The 22838-nt window shown below is 40.0% G+C and overlaps 1 protein-coding gene across 10 annotated transcripts in view; it reads left to right on the top strand.

The window, feature by feature from the left end:
- Positions 1 to 404: 404 nt before the first annotated feature.
- The window catches only part of BIRC6 (baculoviral IAP repeat containing 6), a 210646-nt gene continuing 188212 nt past the window's right edge, over positions 405 to 22838 (top strand). For 5 of the 10 annotated variants that reach the window (XM_070476617.1, XM_070476627.1, XM_070476622.1 and 2 more), the window contains exon 1: positions 418 to 808. In XM_070476617.1, coding sequence (XP_070332718.1) covers positions 484 to 808 — 325 coding nt within the window. In that variant the 5' untranslated portion in view covers positions 418 to 483. Of the gene's footprint in view, positions 809 to 22838 lie in introns of all 10 variants that reach the window. The other 5 variants (XR_011491208.1, XR_011491210.1, XM_070476644.1 and 2 more) reach the window with 3 other exon arrangements.

Raw genomic sequence — 22838 nt, forward strand, 5'->3', positions numbered from 1 at the left:
CCTTTGGGCCACAGCCAAACAGCTGCACCGCGCGTGCTGGGAACTGTCCAGGCAGAGGTGGAACCGCAGCAAGGGGCCTCCAGGCGTCTCAGCCAAGTCGCACCGTCCGGGGTCCCCGCCTAGCGGAAATACACATCCCAAAGCCCTGCTCTCCACCCACCCACCCCGCCCCGCTCCGGATTAAGGGAGCTGGGCGGAGTCCAGGCCGCGGCCACTCCCCGGGCTCGGAAAAAAAACTGGGACGTTGCGGACACGGAGCTGGCTGGACCAGCGGCGCGTGGCACGCGCTCTTCCTCCCGCGCATGCTCCGGCCGGTCGCCTCCCGGTCCCATCCCGGGTCCCGCCTCTCTCGCTCCCTTTCCCCCTCCCCTGCCAGCCTCCCTCCGAGCTTGGCCCCTCCGGGCGCGCGGCCGACGTCCCACTTGCGTGCCGGCGCCTGACTTCACTTCCGGCTAACGCGCTCTGCTTGCCCCCTGGCCCCGGATGGTGACTGGTGGTGGTGCTGCACCTCCCGGGACTGTCACTGAGCCGCTTCCCAGTGTGATTGTGCTGAGCGCAGGCCGGAAGATGGCGGCTGCGGCTGCTGCGGCCTCTGGCCCGGGCTGCTCCTCGGCGGCGGGGGCGGGAGCGGCCGGGGTCTCCGAGTGGCTGGTGCTGCGGGACGGCTGCATGCGCTGCGACGCCGACGGGCTGCACAGCCTCTCCTACCACCCGGCGCTCAACGCCATCCTGGCCGTGACCAGTCGCGGGACCATCAAAGTCATCGACGGCACCTCAGGGGCCACCCTGCAGGCCTCGGCTCTCAGCGGTGAGTGTGCGGCAACGCCGGGCGGGGGCCGGGCCCGCCGCGGGAGGAGCCGGGCCCCGGGATGCCGGGGAAGGAAGCCGCCCAGCCCCGGGGCTCGGCCTCCGGAGGAGGGGAGCGGCGGAGGGCAGGGCTGGGGGCTCAGGCCTGGCTGTGAAGGGAGGCCGGGAAACTGATGGAGGAGGACCTTAGAAGTTGGCTGTTTCAGCGGCTGCAGCTGGGAAGGAAAGACGGGCGAGACGGGGAGTGGTGGGAGTTGCCTTTCGGGCTTTGAGCGTCCGGTGTGGGTTGGTCCTCTGGGAGACGTGAGGAGGCCTAAGAGCTCAGCACCGGAGAAGCCCAGGCTCCGGGCTAGGTCCTGGAGAGGGTGTCGGTACAGTTTCTGTTAGATCGGAAAGCGAAAGGGTTGCAGGGTTGGTCCGGACTTGAGAGGCCGGTGGCCGGAGGCAAGCGTCCGAGCCGGCATCCAAGCCCTCGCCTCTCGCGGAGAGAAGAGGATCCGCGTCTGTTCCTGGGACCCGCAGGTGCTGGGGTGTACCGCAGGCTTCGCGCCCGGCGTGGGGGTTGGGTGGGCCTGGAGTGGGGGCGGGGAGGGAAGTAGGAGGGCCGGCTGCCCGAACTGTTCCATCGACCGCTTTAGGGCTCGGGCGGACGCCGTGGAAGACTGGCTCTTGTTCCCTAGCTCGGGGCTTCCGCCTTCTACCCCCCAGGGACGAGAAACTCAGCACCTGCGGTGTCTGAGCTGTAGATTCCTTTGGGTTCGTAATGAGGTGAAACTTCCGGCACACTCTGCTGGTTTTACCACTGCGAGCCAAGAGTTGGGATAAGGGGGCATGTGTGAGGCTCAGCGGTGGAGGAGACCAGTGCTGGCTGCTGTAAACCTTGGTCCAGGGACGGGACTTGGAGGATGAGAGAGGTGAACGCTCGACGGGTTGTAGGAGGATGTTTTGGAGTTGTCCGGGCAAGGTTACTTTTGGGTGAATCGACATTTCATTTGCGGTTGAATGATGAGTGGCTTAATTTAGATGTTACAAATCGAGACTGAAAAGTTAGTATACGAGTTAGACTCCTGCGCAGAGTGTAATGTACATGACTGTTCGCATTTAGCCAAGTGGAAGTAGTTACGTGGTCTTACCAACTCACTTATATTTTAACAGCGCCAAATAAGGTGATTGTTCTGATTTACTGTTAGGCACTTAAGAGTAAATGGCAATTTAGAGATACAGAGTTAAAGGATTTAATTTTTGTTGATGTGAGCTTTGTGAAAGAAATGGATTTGGATAGCTATAGAAAATAAATCTGAAACACATGTAAAATATATCTAAGAGAAAGTTTGTATTGTAGCCTTGTGATTTTTCTTTTCTTGGCTTAGGTAAAGTACAAAAGTGGTGTCCCAGATGTAGCAATGAGCATTCACTGCAACTTGGCCATAACATCTTGTCACTCTGTATGGGAGGGTACTTCTCATCAATAGTTGGATTTCTTTCTTCTTGAACTCACTTAAATATATTTCACACTTGAAAAGGTATAAAGAACAGTTGTGACAAACAACCATGTATTCCAGATTCTTAATTAAAAAAATAAAACATTACAAACAGTGTTGAAGTTTTCTGTGTCCCTCCTGGATTGCATTCCTCCTGTTCTCTCTTTTTATACACGTATTTATGTTTTTTAGTATATACCTTTATTTTTAAACAGTATCTATTGGTATCTTTCATGATTTTAAACTTTGAATAAGTAGTATCATAGTGTATGTATTTGTATTTCTATAAAAAGTCTTTTTAACAAAAGTCTTAAAATGTTTTCAATAGAAAGAGGACTCTTAAGCGGTGTTTTTGTGTCTGGAGGCCATGTTTCAGAAAGGTTATATGTGCCAGAGTTAGTTATAAATGATTGGGGAAATTGGAAGTAAATGAATGTGCCTGTTCATGAAAAGGGAAGAAAACAGTCACTCACGTGGTAGATTGCTAAAGGGGAGGGCTTTGGGTACATAATATAAGTATAAAGATAAATACATAAACTACAGCATTGATTTGGGATAACTTAGTTGAGGTAGGTTGGAACATTTAATTGGGAAGTATGGAAACAGATACAACAGTGGATGGACATGCATTGAGAATTGAGTAATATGTGATTAGAATTACGTAGAAGAGTTTATGGAAAAACAGAAGGATTATAAAGCAGGTTTAAAAGTAACAATGGAAAAATTCAGAAATGTTTTCATATATAAGAAATGCGGTTGATCAATAATAATGATCAGAAGTCATATAGGGTCCTGTTTGTGTCGTGCCTTCAGATGGTTGGCCAAGGAATGAGGGATTTTATGTTTTGCCTTGAACATGTAAGTACTTGGTAGGTTTGCTTTAGTAATGAATAGAGGGTGACAATTCTGTCAGTAGAATGGGGAGAAAGTGCCATGAGTAACCATGGTCCTAACATGACCCATCTTTCCAGTTCATGGGCAGTGAGCCACCTACTTTTCTACCCCCAGAGGAAAGACATCTTTGGGTAAGGGGATATGGAGTGATGTAAACATATGGAGCTTTATTGGGTGAGAGCGTAGACTTACGGATGGGTTCAGTTTATGGGGTTATGGGTAGCCTGTTGGTGTAGATTGGAAATCGAAAAGTGGGAGCAGGGCTTGTATGTACATGTATTCACTTGTATGGCAATGGGAGCAGGGCTTGTATGTACATGTATTCACTTGTATGGCAATGATGGTGAATTTTTAATTCTATTTTTATTTTTTAAAATTAATTTTAATTGGAGGCTAATTGCTTTACAATATTGTGGTGGTTTTTGCCATACATTGACATGAATCAGCCCTGGGTGTACATCTGTTCCCCATCCTGAACCCCCCCCCCCATCCCATCCCTCAGGGTCGTCCCAGTGCACCAGCCCTGAGCGCCCTGTCTCATGCATCGAACCTGGACTGGTGATCTGTTTCACATATGGTAATACACATGTTTCAATGCTGTTCTCTCAGATCATCCCACCCTCACCTTCTCACTGAGTCCAAACATCTCTTCTTTACGTCTGTGTCTCTTCTGCTGTCTTGCATATAGGGTCATCATTATCATCTTTCTAAATTCCATTTATATGCATTAATATACTGTATTGGTGTTTTTCTTTCTGACTTACTTCACTCTGTATAATAGGCTCAAGTTTCAATGATGGTGAATTTTTAACTACTACTGTTGACTACTGTCTATCTTCAAATTATGTGTCTCTCACATAAAATATTTATAAGTACACTTTTCATTAGACTAAGAATCATCAATATATACTTAGTTAGGCAAACATTTGCTCCTTGCTAGTGTTTTCACAAGTGTGCTAGTTGCTCAGTCGTGTCTGACTCTTTGCGACCCCATAGACCATAGCCCACCAGACACCACCTCTCTCCCCGTCCATGGGTTCTCCAGGTAAGAATATGGGAGTGGGTGGCCATTTCCTTCTCCAGGGGTTCTTCCCAACCCAGGGTTAAGATTTCTGAATCTGGCTTTTACCTGTCTTTCTAGTCTTGTCTCCCCATTTTGTTCTGTGAAACTGGTTCATTTAATTTTCTTTTCCAACTGCAGTAATTTTATTCCTTCTTAGAATTCACCAATTCCCTTCAGAAAATTAGATGAATCTTACCCCAATTTCAGGACCTAGAGCATACCTTTAACTTCCTAATTCTTTTTGCTCGAAATAATCCACTGAACCCCTAAGCACATTGTCCTGTTAATGCCTATTTTAGTAATTTGACAACTTAGCTGTTTGTGATGTGTTTCCTGTCTTGAACTATTTAAATTTCATCTTATTTAGTTGTGTGTGAATATATGATGTCTGTTTAACTATATTTCAAACTCCTTGTGGGAAGGAGCCTTGTCTACTTGTTTATATCCCCTCCACAGGACGCTTAGTACAATATTTTAATGAATATTTTTTGATTTGCTGTATGTATACTAATGAGTATGTTAGATGGATGCTTCTTTTTAACTGCTCAGTAAACACTTTCTTTGGTTTTGGGTTTTTTTTCCTTTCTTTCATAAGTAGATTTTATTTTTTTTTTTTGAGAATCGTTTCAGGTTCATAGTAAAACTGAGCAGAAAGTACAGAGTTCCCATATTCTGCCTCCATTCCCTTCATTGTCAGCATCAGACCTCACTGGTGTGTTTGTTACAGTCAGTAAACCTGCATTAGTGCGTCATCACCTAAAGTCCGTAGTTTATGTTAGGGTTCACCGTTGTACATTCTATTGGTTCTGACTATATATGACATATTGTGGAATATAGTCTCATTAAAAAACCCTTACTCTGCCTATTCACCCCTCCTACTCTCTGACAACTATTGATCTTTTTATTGTCTCCGTAGTTTTGCCATTTCTAGAAAGTCATGTAGTATGTAGCCTTTTCAGTATGGCTTCTTTCACCTTAATAATACAAATTTAAGTTTCTTTTATGTCTTTCTGTAGCTTGATAGGTTATTTCCTTTTATCACTGAATAATATTTTGGATTGTACCATTTTCTGGATGTACCACAGTTTGTCCATTCACCTACTGAGATATCTTGGTTGCTTCCAGTTTGTGACAGTTATGAATAAAGCTGCTATAAATATCTGGGTCTAGGCATTTGTGTATACAGAAGTTTTCAGTTCATTTGGGTACCTGCCAAGGATCATGACTGCTGGAGCCTATAGCAGGAGTATGTTTAGTTTTATAATAAATTACCAAACTGTCTTCTAAAGTGGCTGTAAAATTTTGCATTTCCAGAAGCAACAAATGAGAGTTCTGTTGCTTTACATCTTCATCAGCATTTGATATTGTTAGTGTTTTGGATTGCTGCTTTTCTAATAGGTGTGTAGTGGTATCTCAGTGTTCTAGTTTGTAATTCCCTAATGACATACGATGTTGAACATGTTTTCATATGCTTACTTGTGGACTTTGGGTTATAAAAATCAAAATAGCTCTACATACACCACTTGGCTATGTAGAGTCATAGTAAAAAAAAAACAAACAACACTTGTTTTTTCTATTACTAGATATGTCCCTCTCTTTAACTGATGTCATTTAGCATAACAGGAAGGAGCAAGATCCTAGTTAAGATCCTAGTTTCTGTTTTGTTTTTTCCTCTCTGAGTTACTTAATGTTTCGTTTTTGCTTTCTTCATTTGCAAGATGGGAGTGATAATTGTATTAATTGTGACGATTAAATGCATGTAAAGTGCTTAGAATAGTGTTTACTGTTCAAAAAATGTTTATTTGTAAATCTCTTTCTGTCTTTTTTTAAACTTAAACCATTTTGATATTCTGTTTAGTCTTTTGAACTTAACCCCAGATTTGAACTTCTTAGGAATTTTTTTTGTGATTTACCATTTTTGTCTGGTATGATGGCTTCCTGTTCAGAATTAGAACCCAGAGCTATCTGCTCCAAGAAGTCTTGGAGTATAGAAAATTAATTAGGTTAGCTTGCAGAGTCCTCAGGAAATAAATTGTAAGGGTGAAACTCATATTTATCACCTCTTTGTTGTTATTCAGTCGCTCAGTCATGTCCGACTTGTGACCCCATGGACTGCAGCATGCCAGTCTTCCCATCTCCCGGAGTTGTCTCAGACTCATGTCCATTGAGTCCATGATGCCATCCAACCACTTCATCCTCTGTTGTCCCCTTCTGCTCTTGCCCTCAATCTTTCGCAGCATCAGGTTCTTTTCTAATGAGTTGGCCCTTCGCATCAGGTGACCTAAGTATTGGAGCTTCAACATCAGTCCTTCCAATGAGTATTCAGGACTGATTTTCTTTAGGATTGATTGGTTGAATCTCCTTACAGACCAAGGGACTCTCATGAGTCTTCTCCAACACCACAGTTCAAAAGCATCAATTGTTCGGCGCTCAGCTACCTTTATGGTCCACCTCTCACATCTGTACATGATCCCTGGAAAAACCATAACTTTGACTGGATGGACCTTTGTGGGCAAAGTAATGTATCTGCTTTTTAATATGCTGTCTAGGTTGGTCATCGCTTTTCTTCCAAGGAGCAGGCATCTTTTAATTTCATGGCTGCTGTCACCATCTGCAGTGATTTTGGAGCCCAAGAAAGTAAAGTCTGTCACTGTTTCCATTGTTTCCCCATCTATTTGACATGAAATGATGGGACTGGATACCATGATCTTAGTTTTTTGAATGTTGAGTTTTAAGCCAGCCTTTTCATCTTCCTCTTTCACCTTCATCAAGAGGCTCTTGAGTTCCTTGTTGCTTTTTGTCATAAAGGTGGTGTCATCTGCATATCTGAGGTTATTGATATTTCTCCTGGCAGTCTTGTTTCCAGCTTGTGCTTCATCCAGCCTAGCATTTCGTATGATGTACTCTGCACATAAGTTAAATAAACAGGGTGACAGTATACAGCCTTGACGTAGTCCTTTCCCAATTTTGAATCGTTGTTCCATGTCCAGTTTTAACTGTTGCTTCTAGACCTACATACAGGTTTTGCAGAAATTTTTTTTTTACTACTTCTGAATTGGGTATATGTTAATTTAGGTGAAATGCAGCATCTTCCTGTAGATCTCAGTTTTTGGAAATTGTAAATGATACAGATCATTTCCTATTCGCTGATTAATTTGAGTACATGAAGTCTTCCTACTCTCAGTTATAAACATGTTATTAAAAAAAAAAAACATGTTATAGAGTTGGGACTTCAACAGCCCTACAAGATAGTTGTGTTCTGGATGCATTCGAGTTCTGTGAATGTTAAGTTGCCACAGTCATGTCTGATTCTTTGCGACCCCATGGACTGTAGCCCACCAGGCTCCTCTGTCCATAGAACTCTCCAAACAAGAATACTGGAGTGGGTTGCCATGCCCTCCTCCAGGGGATCTTCCCGACCCAGAAACAAACTCAGGTCTCTTAAGTCTCCTGCATTGGTAGGTGGGCTCTTTATACTAGCGCCACCTGGGAAGCCCATCTGAGTTCTTCATAAAAACTTAATTCAGCAAATATCTTTGTGGGCTGTGACTGTGTACTTGTCTCTGTTTCAGTCAACTGACTTTAGTAATACTACATGATGACATATGTCAAAGATTTGGTGTTTTATTAGCAAAACATTTTCTATAATTAGAGTGAATTAATATTCATGTTTGTTTGTTTGTTTTGTTTTTTTGGCCTTAGCGCACAGCTTGTGGGATCTTGGTTCCTTGTCCAGGGATCAAACCCACACTCCCTGCATTGGTAGTGCTGAGTTTTAACCACTGGATCGCCAGGGAAGTCCCATTAATTAATATTCTTTTTTTTAAAATTAATATTCTTAAAAAAGATTTTTCTGTGTTTTGAATATCCTCTATGTTTACCCAAATTTTTACATTTGCCTCCCACATTTTCTAAACTGTTCAACACACAAAGATGGTTTTGCTCTAAGAAAAAATTTATTGTAGTCTTTGTTTTAGTAGTTTTAGACTTATTAATCAGAGGCAGTGTAAGAAATCAATTTCTGGAGCTAAATAGTTTGAGATTTAGTCTTGGTTCTGTTTGATCTTGAAGTTCATCAATAAAATGAACATTAAAAGTTATCTACCTCATAAAGTGGTTCTGAGAATTGAAGTGAGCTAATATATGTTAAATGTGTAGAACAGTGCCTGTTACATAGTAGTGTTCACTCATTAAGTCGTGTCTGACTCTTGTTGACCCTGCGAACTGTCGTAGCCCGCCAGACTTGTCCATGGGATTTTCTAGGCAAGAATACTGGAGTGGGTTGCCATTTCCTCCTCCAGGGTATATAGTATGTGCTCTGTAAATATTCTTGTAGCAGTGGCCATTTGAAAGTTTGCTGATGTAGTAGATGTTTTTACTACAGGCATTCTGTTGAAATTGCAGTATTTTTTTTCTTCCAGTTTTTCACGTGTGTGGAAATGGGACCAATGAAATCTAAAAGATAAAAGTATTAACATACGAGTAATAATTTTGTATTACAGGAGAGGTAAATTATGTAAGTTAATTGATTTTGGACTTGAAATTGTTAAAAGAGCCTGGTGATTTCATACATTATTGAACATGTGGTAGGCATGGGGGCACAAAATGAGGCAGCCTTTTGACTTTTGAATACATGTTTGGTGATATTTTCAGGTAAGCCATTTTAGCGTAAGTACTCTTAATAAAATATAGATGTGCAGATTATGTGAGTATAGAGAAGGGAGTTTCTTCAATCTGAGAAGGCTTCTCAAAGGATGTTGCCTTTATGATCAGTTTGGGAAGATGAGATAGTAGGAGGGATATCCTAGGCTAAGGTACTTGCTTACACAGAGACAATTAGGTCTTTAAAAACATACTAAATTCAGGGAAGTTTTGAGGGGAAGCAGAGTAGGGGTTGGATGGTTAGAGTTGAAGCTGAGAGATTGGCAAAGACAAGATCATAATACGGTTTGCTAAGAACTTTGGACTTGATGTCAGTGGTAGGCAGCCTTTATAGGTTAAGACACAATCAGATTTGTTTTGAAGAAAGATTCCAAGCTAATGCTTAGGTGTGAAAGTGGCGAGAACTGCATGTAAATTAGTTTGAGAGGTAGAAACAATATAATTCGGTGAATGTAGGGATGAGAGGAATTGACAAGGTGGCAATTACTCAGACTTAGATTTCTACTTTGGGTGACTGGTTGAATGAATTAACCTGAATAGCAGTACAAGAAGGTATGGTGAGTAGCTTTTGTTGGCATATGCTGAGAAACACGGGGGACATAGTGATGTCAGTTGTGTTAATTTTGAGGTTCTTGAAGGACATCCCAGAAGAGATGGCCAGGAGCCATTTGGAAATTCAACTTGAAGATTTGGAAATAAATGAAATGTGACGATTTGGGAATACAGGTTTGGAAGACATTGACATTTATAGAGAAAGCCTAGTCTATGGTTAAGAATATTGGCTCCGAAGCCAGATTGAGTTTCAGTCTGTGATTCATCACTTAGCTGCGCCCTAAAGCAAGATGCTTAACCTCCCTCTGCACTTAATAATTAGTACCCAACTCATTTGGTTATTGGAAAGATGTTAAGTAAATTGATGCATGTAGATATTATTCGACCCACCATAAGAACGCAATAAATGTTACTTTTTGTATTGGTGTTTTTAATTACATAATTCATTTCAATAAGTTTTTGCCATATGGGGATAATAAGATGAATTTTAAATCCACTCTTTCCCCAATTTTGAAAAGCTGTCTAGAAGAGGTGACAGCTCAGCTGAGACTTGAAAGAGGTGAAGTTGGTTAGGTAGAGGAAATAGCATGAGGAAGTAGATGCATGAAGCAGGTAATATTTGTTGTAAGCAGTTTAGTATTACAGTGCAGAGCATGAGGAAGGGAGTGACGGGATAGACTGAGGATCTGGACTTGGTCCTCCTTGGTCCTATGGAAGCTATGGCTTCTGTACTTTTAAGTACAAGAACTCCCAGTTTATGGTAAAGAATGTAGGGCCCTATTATGATAGGTATGTTTTCAGCATTAATTGAGAAAATACAGCAAAAAGCTGCTACTTTTAAGTAGTTTTTATTGTAGATGTCTTATTATCTGTGTAGTTTGAAAAATACTACGACACACATACTTTGAGCTTTCCTCGTTGCTGGCTTAGCCTTGAAATCTTTCATAGGGAAACAGATCAATCAACAGTCTTCTGCCTGTACTCCAGCCTCAGAAACTTTGCTGTCATCGTCTCCTTGGTCTTTCTGTCTTTGTGGGCTTGTTTAATGCCATCTTTAATTATTTCCTGTCTTTCCAGTGGGATTGGAGGAAGCAGAAGTAAATTGTATGTATTATGTCCTTGTTTAACTGAAAATCTGTAGTTATAACCGTACATAAGTTGTTGAACATTTGGGAATCTATCCTTAGGAATGTTCTTGATAACTATAGATAGAATGTAAACAATAATGCATTTCTGTAAAGTGAAAAAAAAGTGAAAGTGAAGTCGCTTAGCCATGTCCAACTCTTTGCGACCCCATGGGCTGTAGCCTCCCAGAATCCTGCGTCCATGGGACTTTCCAGGCAAGAGTACTGGAGTGGGTTGCCGTTTCCTTCTCCAGGGTATCCTCCCAATCCAGCGATTGAACCCGGGTCTCCCACATTGTAGCAGACGCTTTACTCTCTGAGCCACCAGGGAAGTCCACACCGTGAAGGAGTGTATAGAAATAGTGAGAAGGTGGGTGGGAAGTGCTTCTCTGATACGTGCACTGTACTGCGCAGAGCCTCAAGCAAAAGGTGCGTTTGGCAAGATACTTCCCTGGGTTACCATCTCTAAAATGGGCTAGTAATTCTTGCCCGGGTTACATTATTATGTGATATGATAATGAATGTAGACATTCTTTGTAAGTTGAACTTAATATGTGAGGGATACAACAGTGTTAGCCACACTCTTTGGGTATAGAGAGGAGAAAATGGAGGTACAAATGACAAAAACGATATATTAATTGCTACATAAAGTTAATTGTTTGTGACAAGGGCAGTGCTCCTAAAAGAAATAATTGTGGTCTATTTTGAGTATGTTAAATCAGGGATGTATTTTTAGAGGAGATAAATGTTAGGTTTACTTTTTACAGGAATTAGTAGAAATGTTGGGGCAAATGGAAGTGTCTTATTTGAGATTTATTGTGGGCATCAGGAATTTAAATCTTTATGATTTGTTTCTGTGCTTTTACTTTGGTTTATGAAGTTGAAGAGGGACAAGGAAGGCTGGGGAGATAGTACAGGGCAGTGGTTCTCAGCCTTGGTTGCTCCTTAGAATCATCAGGAGAGTTTTTAAAGACACACTCTGCTAGGGTTCTAGTATTCTAACTTAAGTGACCTGGAGTGGAGCCCAAGGCCACTTAAATTTTTATTTTTTTAATTTTTAAAGCTTTCTCAGTGATTCTAATGTGCAGGCCAGGTTTAGAGTTTTTAACTTCACCTAGAACCCTAAATGAGCAAATGTATTTCATATGCCTGGAATAAATGAGAGATTTTATTTGAATTGAATAGTATTCTATTGTTGTTAGTCACTGTGTCTGACTATTTTGGTGACCCCATGACTGTAGCCTGCCAAGCTCCTCTGTCCGTGGGATTTCCCAGGAAAGAATACCGGAGTGGGTTGCCATTTTCTTCTCCAGGGGATCTTGCCGACCCAGGAATCAAACCTGTATCTCCTGCATTGGCAGGTGAATTCTTTACCATTGAGCCACCAGGGAAGCTTGAATAGTATTCTGTTTAGCCTTAGTTTTGTTTTGTAAGAAAAACCTCCCGAGTTAGTTTCTTTGCTAATAAAACCTACCCCACATTAAATTAAATTATAAATGAAATATGCTTGTAAGCAGGACTATACCAAGGACCAAATTCCTGTTGCTTTCTTTTGTCCTTTTCTGATGTAATGCATTTTTGTTTGATTTTTTTTTTTTTAATCAATTAAGTGCTGTGATACTTTTCACCAAAAGGCCACTGCAGCAGGAACAGTTAGCTCTTACTGGGAGTATGAGGAGAGGAGGGGGAAAAGCAGCTGTAGAGGGCAGGAATGGCTGGGATTATCTAGGAGATCAGCTGTTTCATGCCCTAAATGTCTTTGTTTTGTGTTGTATTAAGAAAAAAGCTAACTACTAGAATGTTACATTTTATCATAGCAGAGCTTAGTGGGTTTTTAAAAATATGTAAGTTCATTAAATGATATGGCTTTGCCGGGTCTCCGTTGCTGAGTGGGTCTTCCTCTAGCTGTGGCGAGCAGAGGCTGCTCTCGCCGCAGCGTGCGGCCTTCTCATCGCAGTGGCTTCTCGTTGCAGGGCGTGGGCGCTCGGGGTGCAGGCTTCGGTGGCTGTGACCCTGGCGCTCAGTGCTGGCGGCGCGCAGGCCTGGTTGCTCTGGCGTGTGGGATCTCGCGGGACCAGGGATCGAACTCGTGTCTCCAGCATTGGCGGGTGGATGGACTCCTTACCACTGCGCCACCAGGGAAGCCTTAGAGCCTAGTTTTAATACGTTACAAAGTTCTTCAAAACTATGAAAAATGATTCATTTATTCAAAAACATTTGCTGTGTGTCAAAAAGTTATTGTTTGTCAACAAAGTCCTTTCCTAGAGCTCTGATTTAGTGAAAAGAGGTGTATTACACATACATGCAGGTGATGGTAGACACTATAAGAAATCAAAACTGACATGAGATGGTGGTGGGTAAATTTGTACTGTGTGGTCTGGGGGTGAGTCTCTCTGAGATGGCACTTGAGCAGATCCCAGTGATGTGAGGGAGCAGCAAGGCAGATATCCAGGGGAAGTTTCTGTTGGCTTGTTACTGTAGTAGGGGAAAACAGCTGGATGGATTTTCATCATATTTGGATGGAATTTGACTTGCACTGATTTAAAATGTAGATTCAATGAGGAGTGATGAGATTGGTGTGATTACTAGTCTCAGAGAAAGGTGCTATCTCTGTTAAACAAAATAATTTCAAATATGAGCTCCAAATAGAAATTCACAAGGACACATGTTCCAATTGTAGAATTGAATTGATTTGTAGCTGAGTTGCTTCTCACATGGGCGACTTTGTGTAGCAGCTGAAATTTATATACAGATGGTAAGGGTTCTTATGCAATATCAGATGGGGAAATTAGTCCCCAAACTTTACTTAATTATAGCCAGGTCAAAATCCTGAAGGAAGAATGTAACATATATATTGCAGACTGGTTGAGAGGTTTAACTGTAACAAATTTTCATATATATTGTTCAGTTTGTCACAGTTAATTGAATGAAACATGAAAAGGGCACAGTTTCTTGCAGGGAGTAGTAGGTCCTTAATGATTGAGTCCCATGCATGGAAAATTTTCAGTGGTGATTATGATCTCAAAACTTTTCTCGGTTGATGTCAGGTAACTTAAGATTATTTAAAATAAGTGGTCTGGTGACTGTTTTGGATAAAGTGAATAGAGAGAATTGGAACTTTTAATTCTGTATCTTTCAGAGAACCTCTTCCATGTTTAGGTAGATGTTGATTTTCCTGCCTGGAAGAATACTATCCCTGCTTTGTATTTTATCCATTTGGTACATTTCCTTATGGCCTTGTCACCGAACTTTCCCAGATTTTCTTTGCACCAAGTTCTCTTTTATAGGATACTCATTTTGACTTTGAATAATAACAGTGTATTAGAAACTTTTGTTAAATGATTTTATTTTCAGTAACTTTAATTTTTAAAAGCTTTATAAGAACTGAACTTTAATTTTGGGGTTCCTTGGTGGCTCAGTGGTAAAGAATCTGCCTGCCAGTGCAGGAGACGCGGGTTTGATTTCTGGGTTGGGAAGGTCCCCTGGAGAAGGAATGGCACCCACTCCAATATTCTTGCCTGGAGAATTCCATGGACTGGAGAATTCCATGGATAGAGACACCTGGTGAGCTACAGTCCATGGGCTTGCAAAAAAGTCAGACTAAACAACAACAAAAAACGTAAACTTTGTACCCTTTTTTATTGACTTTGAATTATGTTTGTATGTTATGGTGTAGACTATTTTAAGCATTGAAGTCTGATGATATCTCAGTGCATGTGGACTTTTACAATGTCTAGTGTCAGTTGGCAAAGATAATATATTTCTGATAATACTTTTCCAGGTTTTGAAGAAATACACATGATTAATGCATTGATAAAGAGTTGACTGTTTCTTAATGTGGGTGTTAAGATTGATAACTAACTAAAAAACCCCACAATTTCCTTCCTTTAAAAATTTCCATTTTAAAAATGACTTACCTTATAGACCATCAGTTGTTTAGTCACTGAGGTGTGTCTGACTCTTTCGCGACCTCATGAACTGTAGGTTGCCAGGCTCCTGTGTTCATGGGATTTCCCAGGCAAGAATACCGGAGTGGGCTGCCATTCCCTTCTCCAGGGGATCTTCCCAACTCGGGGATTGAACCCACGTCTTCTGCATTGGCAGGTGGATTCGTTGCCACTGAACCACCTGGGGAAAGAGGAGCCCCCCTGTGATTTTATTACCTAGAGATGGTTAGTCTTAGCATTTTGGTGTGCAGCAAGTTCTTTCTGCCTTTTTCTATTATTTGATGTATTTTTATTGTAAGATATGTTATGAACTATTTCCCCCCTTTACTTTGTTAAAATTGTATTTTCCTGTGTTTTTATTGTATAATTTAAAAATAAATTTTGACTAATGATTATAGTAAATGGACTTTTATGTGTGTGTCCTAGTAATACATGCATGGATTCATGTAACCGACACCACAGTCAGGATACAGAGCAGTTTCACACCTGAAAGAGTTCTCTGTGGTGTCTCCTCTGGTATCCCTTTGTAGTCAGCCTCCTCCCCACCCCTGAACCTTTGGCAATCACTGGTCTGTTCTCTCTACTGTTTTGACTTTTCTAGAATGTTGTGGAAATGGAACCCTTTAGTGTGCAACTTTTTGATGCTGACTTGTTGCACATATCATTGTCTTTGAAAGTCAAGTTGTTGCATGTATCTGTAGGTCATTACTTTTCATGGCTAAGTATTCCATCATATGAATGTATTGCCATATTTAGTCAGTTAGTCTTCGGAGGATGTGCTTTTGGTAATTATGAATAGAACTATTATAAACATCTAAGTACAGATTTTTGTGTGAATGAAGGTTTTATGTCTGCAGGGTGAATATGTAGAAGTGAGATTGCATGGCCATTTGGTGAGTGTATGTTTAACTTCATAAGAAACTGTCCAACTAGTATGGCTGTGCCATTATGCATTGACATGAGACATTTATGAATTGCACTTGCTCTGCATCCTTGCCAGCACTTGGTGTTGTTACAAAGTCAGTACTACCCAAAGCTATTTACAGATTCATTGCAATCCTTATCAAAATCCCAGTGACTACTTTTGCAGAAATAGAAAAAATCCATTCTAAAATTTGTATGGAATCTCAAGGGACCCCAAATAGCTAGTGTTATTTTTAAAAAAATGCTGGAGGACTTACACTTCCCTGATTTCAAAATTTTTTACTATGATGCTATAGTAATCAAAACAGTGTGGTTCTGGTTTGGAATAATGAGTACAGAAGTACCCCTTATATGAGTGGTCAAATAATTCTTGGCATGGAGGTCAAGACCATTCTCTTCAAATAATAATGCTGAGAAAACTGGATATCCATATGCAAAAGAATGAAATTCTACGCTTATACAACCGTATACACCATAGACAAAGATTTTCAAAACACCACATACAAAAATGAACTCAAAATGGATCAAAGATTTAAACATAAGAGCTACAACTATTAAGTTCTTAGAAGAAAACAAAGTGGAATAGCTTCACAATGTTGGATTTGGCAGTGAGTTCTTGGATATGACACCGAAGGCACAGGCATCTAGTAAGTAAATAGACATATTGGATTTCATCAAAATTAAAAACTTTTGTACATCGAAGGACACCATCAACAGAGTAAAAGGGCAAAACCCAGAAAGGGAGAAAATGTTTGCAAATCACATATCCAGAGATATAGCCAGAAATATTTAGACAATTATAGAAAACTACAACTCAAAAAACAGCAAAAAACAAATAGCCCTGTTAGAGAATGAGCAAAGGATTTAAATAGACATTTCTCCAGAGAAGATAAACAGATGACCAACAAACACATGAAAAGATGCTCAGCATAATTAATCATTAGGGAAATGCAGATCAATACCATAATGAGGTATCACTTCACACCCATTAGGATGGTTATTTTTGAAAAAGAAGAGTAAGTGTTGGCAAGGATGTAGAGAGGTTGGAACCTTATTGCTGTGTTGGTGGGAATATAAAATGGTGCAGCCACTGAAGAAAACAGTATGCAGTCCTACATATAATTTAAAATTACCTTATGAACTCGCATTTCCACATTTGAGTAATACAGTTCTTCAAATAATTAAAAATTATTGTATGAACTCACAATTCCACACTTGAATATTGGGTATAAAGAGTTAAAAACAGGATCTTGAAGAAATATTTGTATGGTTTGTCCACAGTGACATTATTCCCAGCTGGACAGAAAATATAAGCCACCCACATGTCCATCAGTGGGTGAATGTACAAACGAAACGTGGTGTGTGTACACAACGAAATACTAGCCTTGAAAAGGGGGGAAATTCTGACACATAGTGCAGCATGGATGGACCTTGAATATGCTATGCGCAGTGAAGAGAGTAGTGCCTGTCAGGTTCTATGGGGACAGAAGTGAAGATTTAGTGTCAGTGATTATAAAGTGATGAAAAGAGGCCGGTGGATAGATAGTGGTAATAGTTGCAAGACATTATGAATGTACTTAATGCCACTGAACTGTACACTTCATGGTTAAATGGTACGTTTTATGTAATGTATAATTTACAACCTAAAAAACATTTTAAAAAATCAAATGGTCATGTTTATATAGGTCTATCTCTGGATTCTGCTCTGTTCCATAGATCTAATATGTTGTTATCTCTTTGCCTGTAGCACACATTCTTGTGGTACTGCAGATTTTATAGCAGGTCTTAAAGTTATATAATTGATTTGTCCAACTTTATTCTTTATCAAAATTGTTCTGGCTATTCAGGTTCCTTTTGCCTTTTCAGATTATTTGGGATTCAGTTTATCTATATCTCAGAAATCCTGTTGGGATTTTTTTTTTAACTCTTCATTTTGTATTGGGGTATAGCTGTTAACAGTGTTGTGACAGTTTCAGGTGGATAGCAAAAGACCCAGCCATCCAGACACATGTATCCATTCTCCCCCAGACTCCCTTCCCATCCAGGCTGCCACACAGTGTGGAGCGGAGTTGCATGTGCTATACAGTAGGTCCTTGACGGCTATCCGTTTTAAACATTCCTGCTGGGATTTTTATTGAAATTGTGTTAAATCTGCAGAGCAGCTTGGTAACTGTTCATGTCTTTCATGTTGATTCTTCTAATCTATGACCATGGTTTTATTTAGATCTTTTTTGATTTCTTTCACTGATCAGTTGTACTTGTCAGCATACATATTCTGTTTACCTTTTGTTTGATATATATCTTAAGTATTTTATGTTTTTAGAGCTCTGGTGACTAACTGTTAATTTTTTGGGTAAATTTTGTTTTCAGATTGATCATTGCTAATAGATACAAAATTGATTGATTTTCATGTATTTGTTCAGTGTAGCCTTGCTAAACTTTCTCGTTCTTGTAGTTTTTGTTTTGATTTTTATTTATTTTTAAAAATTTATTGTCTATGGCTATGCTGAGTCTCCATTGCTGCGTGCCAGCTTTCTCTAGCTGCAGTGAGCAGGGCTGTTCGTTGCGGTGCACAGGCATCTCATTGCGATGGTTCCTCTTGTCATGGAGCACAGGCCCTAGGCTTATGGGCTTTAGTTGCTCTGTGGCATGTGAAATCTTCATAGAGCGGGATCCCCTGCACTGGCAGGCAGCTTCCTATCCACTGTACCATCAGGGAAGTCCTTGTTTGTTTGTTTTTAGATTCTTTGGGATTTTCTGCTTACATAATCATGTTATCAGTGAAATAGGGACTGTTTGATTTCTTCCTTTCTAATGTGTCTGGCTCTTCATATCTTACTGCAATGGCTAGATCTTCATTAAGATATTAGATAGAAGTGTTGAGAGCATAATATCCTTGTCCTATTCCTAATCTTAGGGAAAAGCCTTCAGTCTTATCATTAAGTGTTTGATAGTGGTAGACTTTCTGTAGCTGTCCTTTATCAGATTGAGGAAATTCCCTTTTAACTTGCTGAGGGCTTTTTTTGTTTATTTGTTTTAAATCATGGAAATATGTTGTATTTGACCAGATGCACCTACTGACTTGACTGGTTTTTCTTCTTTAAGACATTATCATGGTAGCTTACATTGATTTTTGAATACTGAACCAGTTTTACCTTCCTGGGATAACCCTGTTTGGTCCTGGTGTATTGCTAAACTCCATTTGCTTTTATTTTGTTGAGGATTTTTGCACAATCTCCATGAGGGATAATGGTATGTAGTTTCTTTTTCTGTCCTTTTTCTAGTTTTTGGTATCAGGTTAATTTAGGCTTCTTTAAAGGAGTTTGGAAGTGTTCCTCTTTCTCTTTCCTGAAAAAGATTGTATAGAATTGCTGTTACTTCTTAAATCGCCTAGTGAAATCAGGTAAGCCTCGAGATTTCTTTGAAAAGTTTTAAACTAGGAATTCACTTTCCTTAATTCAGATTATCTGTTTCATTTTGAATAATTTGGTAGTTTGTGGTTTTTATGGAATTTCACCTTTATTTTCAAATTTATGTGTATAGATCTGTTTATATTATTCCTTAGTTATCTTTTTAACATTTGTCGTGTCAGATTTAAGTATTTTGACAACACAAGTTGTCACATTTATGTGCATAGAGTTGTTCATAGTATTCTTTTATCATTTGATGTCTTCAGGATCTGTAGGCTAGCTCCTCTTTCATTTGGTGGTGTTGGTAATTTGTATCTTCTTTTATTCTTTGCCAGTCTTGCTAGAGCTTTATCAGTTTCATTGATCTTTTCAAAGAACTCATTTTTGCTTATATCCATTTTTCCTTATTTTTCTAGTTTTACTTTTGCATTGATTTCCCCTATTAACCTTTATTATTTCTTTCCTTTTCTTTGCTTTGGATTTGTTTTGGATTTTTTGTTCTTCTGGTTTTTTTTAAGTAGAAGCTTAGGCTGTTGATTTAAGGCCTTTTCCCCCACCCCAATATAAGCATTCAAATCCTATAAGTTTTACTCTAATCACTGTTCTAGCTTCACATGACTTGTTCTGATATTATATTTTCACTCTTTTTTGGGTGTGGAGAGCTGTGCTACAGCTTGAAGGATCTCAGTATTCCCCAGGCAGGGGAACAGCAGTCAAAGTGCCATATCCCAACCACTAGACCATCAGGGAACTCCCTCATTTTCATTCTTTTAAAAATGTTTTCTGAATTACTTTAGACTTCATTGACCTAAGAATTGCTTAGGAGTATGTTGTTTATAAGTATTTAGAGGTTTCCCATTATGTTTCTGTTACTGATTTCTACTTAAATCCATTGTGGTCATTTTGTTTGTGGTCAAACAAAATCATAGTTCTTGTTTGTTTGTTTCATTGAAGTGTAGTTGTTTTACAATGTTGTGTTAATTTCTGCTGCTGCTGTTGTTCAGTCTCTAATTCATGTCTGACTCTTTGTGACCCCATGCACTGCAGCCTGCCAGGCTTGCCTGTTTATCACTACCTCCTGGAGTTTGCTCAAACTTATGTCCATTGAGTCAGTGATGCCTTCCAACCATCTCATCCTCTGTTGTCCTCTTCTCATCTTTCCCACAGTCTTTCCCAGCATTGATCTTTTCCAGCGAGTTGACTCTTCACTTCAGGTGGTCAAAGTATTGGAGTTTCAATTTCAGCATCAGTCCTTCAATGACTATTCAGAGTTGATTTCCTTTGGAATTGTCTTGTTTGGTTTCCTTGCTGTCCAAGGGACTCTCAAGAGTCTTCTCCAACACCACAGTTCAGAAACATTGATTCTTCGGTGCTCAGCCTTCTTTATGGTCCAACTCTCACATCTGTACATGACAACTGGAAAAACCATAGCTTTGACTGTATGGACCTTTGTTGGCAAGGTGTTATTTCTGCTTTTTCATACATTGTCTAGATTTGTCACAGCTTTTCTTACAAGGAGCAGGTGTCTTTTGATTTCATGGCTGCAGTCACTGTCCGTAATAAGTTTGGAGCCCAAGAAAATAAAATCTGTCACTGTTTCTACTTTTTTCCCCCATCTGTTTGCCATGAAATGATGGGACTGGATGCCATGATCTTAGTTTTTTGAATGTTGAATTTTAAGCCAGCCTTTTCACTCTCTTTCACCTTCATCAAGAGGCTCTTTAGTTTCTCTTCCTTTTTGAATGCCACTTTTGTGCCATTCAGTTCAGTTCAGTTGCTCAGTCGTGTCCGACTCTTTGCATGAATCTTTGCTCTTTGCTCCATGAATCGTAGCACGCCAGGCCTCCCTGTCCATCACCAACTCCCGGAGTTAACGCAATCAAACTCATGTTTGAGTAACAACATTACATTGAGTAACGACATTAGAGTTCCATAAAAGCAAAGTTTCTCTTTGTTTTTTGCATGCATATCTGAGGTTGTTGATATTTCTGCCCACAATCTTGATTCCAGCTTGTGGTTCATCCAGCCCAGCACTTTGCATAATGTGCTCTGCATATAAGTTAAACAACAGGGTGACAGTATACACCTTGACGTACTCCTTTCCCAATTTTGAACTAGTCCATTGTTTCACGTCTGGTTCTAACTGTTGCTTCTTGTCCTGCGTACAGGCTTCTTGGGAGACAGGTAAGGTGGCCTGGTAAGTGATTCAGTTATACATATGTATGCATTCTTTTCTTTTCTGTCTTTCCCATTATAGTTTATCATAGGCTAAACAGTAGGACTGTACAGTCGGATCCCCATGCTATACAGTAGGACCTTGTTGTTTATCCGTTCTGTATATAATAGCCAACATCTGCTAACTTGCTCTGTCATCAGCCTCTTGCTCTATCCCTGTTCCCACCCTGTGCCCCTTGGCAACCACAAGTCTGTTCTCTATGTCCATGGGTCTGTTTCTCTTTTGCGCTTAGGTTCATTTATGTCACATTTTAGACTCCACCTGTAGGTGATATCATATAGCATCTTGTCTTCTCTTTCTGACTTCACTTAGTGTGATAATCTCTAGTTGCACCCTTGGTTGCTGCAAATGACATTACTTTGTTCTTTTTAATTGTTAAGTAATAGTGCATTATATATACATATCACGTGTTCTTCATCCATTCATCTGTTGATAGACATTTAGGTTGTTTCTGTGTTTTGGCTACTATGAATAGTGCTGCTTTGAACATTGGGGTGCATGTATCTTTTCTGAATAAGAATTTTGTCTGGATATATTCCCAGGACTGGGGTTCCTTGATCATACGGTAATTCTCTCTTTAGTTTTCTAAGCAAACTTCATACTGTTTTCCGTAGTGGCTGTACCAACTTAATTTCCCACCAGCAGTGAAGAGGGTTCCCTTTTCTCCATGACCTCTCCAGCATTTGTTATTTGTAGACTTTTAATTTATTTTTTAAACTTCCTTAAAAAAAAAAAAAGATTTCATGTATTTGGTTGCATAGGGTCTTGGTTCCCTGATCAGGGATCGAACCCATGCCCCTGCATTGGAAGCATGGAGTCTTATTAACCACTGGACCACCAGGGAATTCCTGTAGAGTTTTTAATGATGGCCATTCTGATCTGTGTGAATTGGTGTCTTATTGTAGTTTTGATTTGCATTTTTATCAATAATTAGTGATGTTGAACATCTTTTTTGTGTGCTTATTGGCCATCTGTATTTCTTTTGAGAACTATCTGTTAAGGTCTTTTACCCATTTTTGGATTGGGTTGTTTGTTTTTTTGTTGTTGCATTGTATGAGCTGTTTGTATGTTTTAGAGATTAAGGCCTTGTTGACTGCATCATTTGCAAATATTTTCTCCTAGTCCATAGGCTGTCTTTTTGTTTTGTTTATGGTGTCCTTTGCTGTGGAAAAGCTTGTAAGTTTGATCATGTCCCACTTTTTATTTTTGCTTTTATTCCTGTTGCCTTGGGAGACTGACTGAAGAAAACATTAGCATCATTTATTTATGTCAGAGAATGTTTTGCCTATGATCTCTTCTAGGAGTTTTATGGTGTTGTGTCTTATATTTAAGTATTTAAGCCATTTTGAGTTTATTTTTGTTTATAGTGTGAGGCTGTGTTCTAACTTCATTGATTTACATGCGATTGTCCAGTTTTCCCAACACCACTTGCTAAAGAGACCGTCTTTTTCCCATTGTATATTCTTACCTCCTTTGTCAAAGATTGATTGACCAGAGATGTGTAGGTTTATTTTTGGGCTTTCAGAGAACATACTTTTATTTCTTTTATATTAAGGTCTGTTTTATGATCCAGGATACAATATAGCTTGATTAATTTTCAGTGTGCACTTGAATGTGCATTCTACTGTTGATAGGTGGAATATTTTAAAAATGTCATTGGTTGATGGTGTTCAGTTTCTCTATATCTATGTTCGTTTTCTGTCTACTAGTTCTATCAGTTACTGAAAGTTGAAATCTC

The sequence above is a fragment of the Odocoileus virginianus genome, chromosome 2 (genome assembly GCF_023699985.2).
Source record: "Odocoileus virginianus isolate 20LAN1187 ecotype Illinois chromosome 2, Ovbor_1.2, whole genome shotgun sequence".
Taxonomy (NCBI): Eukaryota; Metazoa; Chordata; class Mammalia; order Artiodactyla; family Cervidae; genus Odocoileus; species Odocoileus virginianus.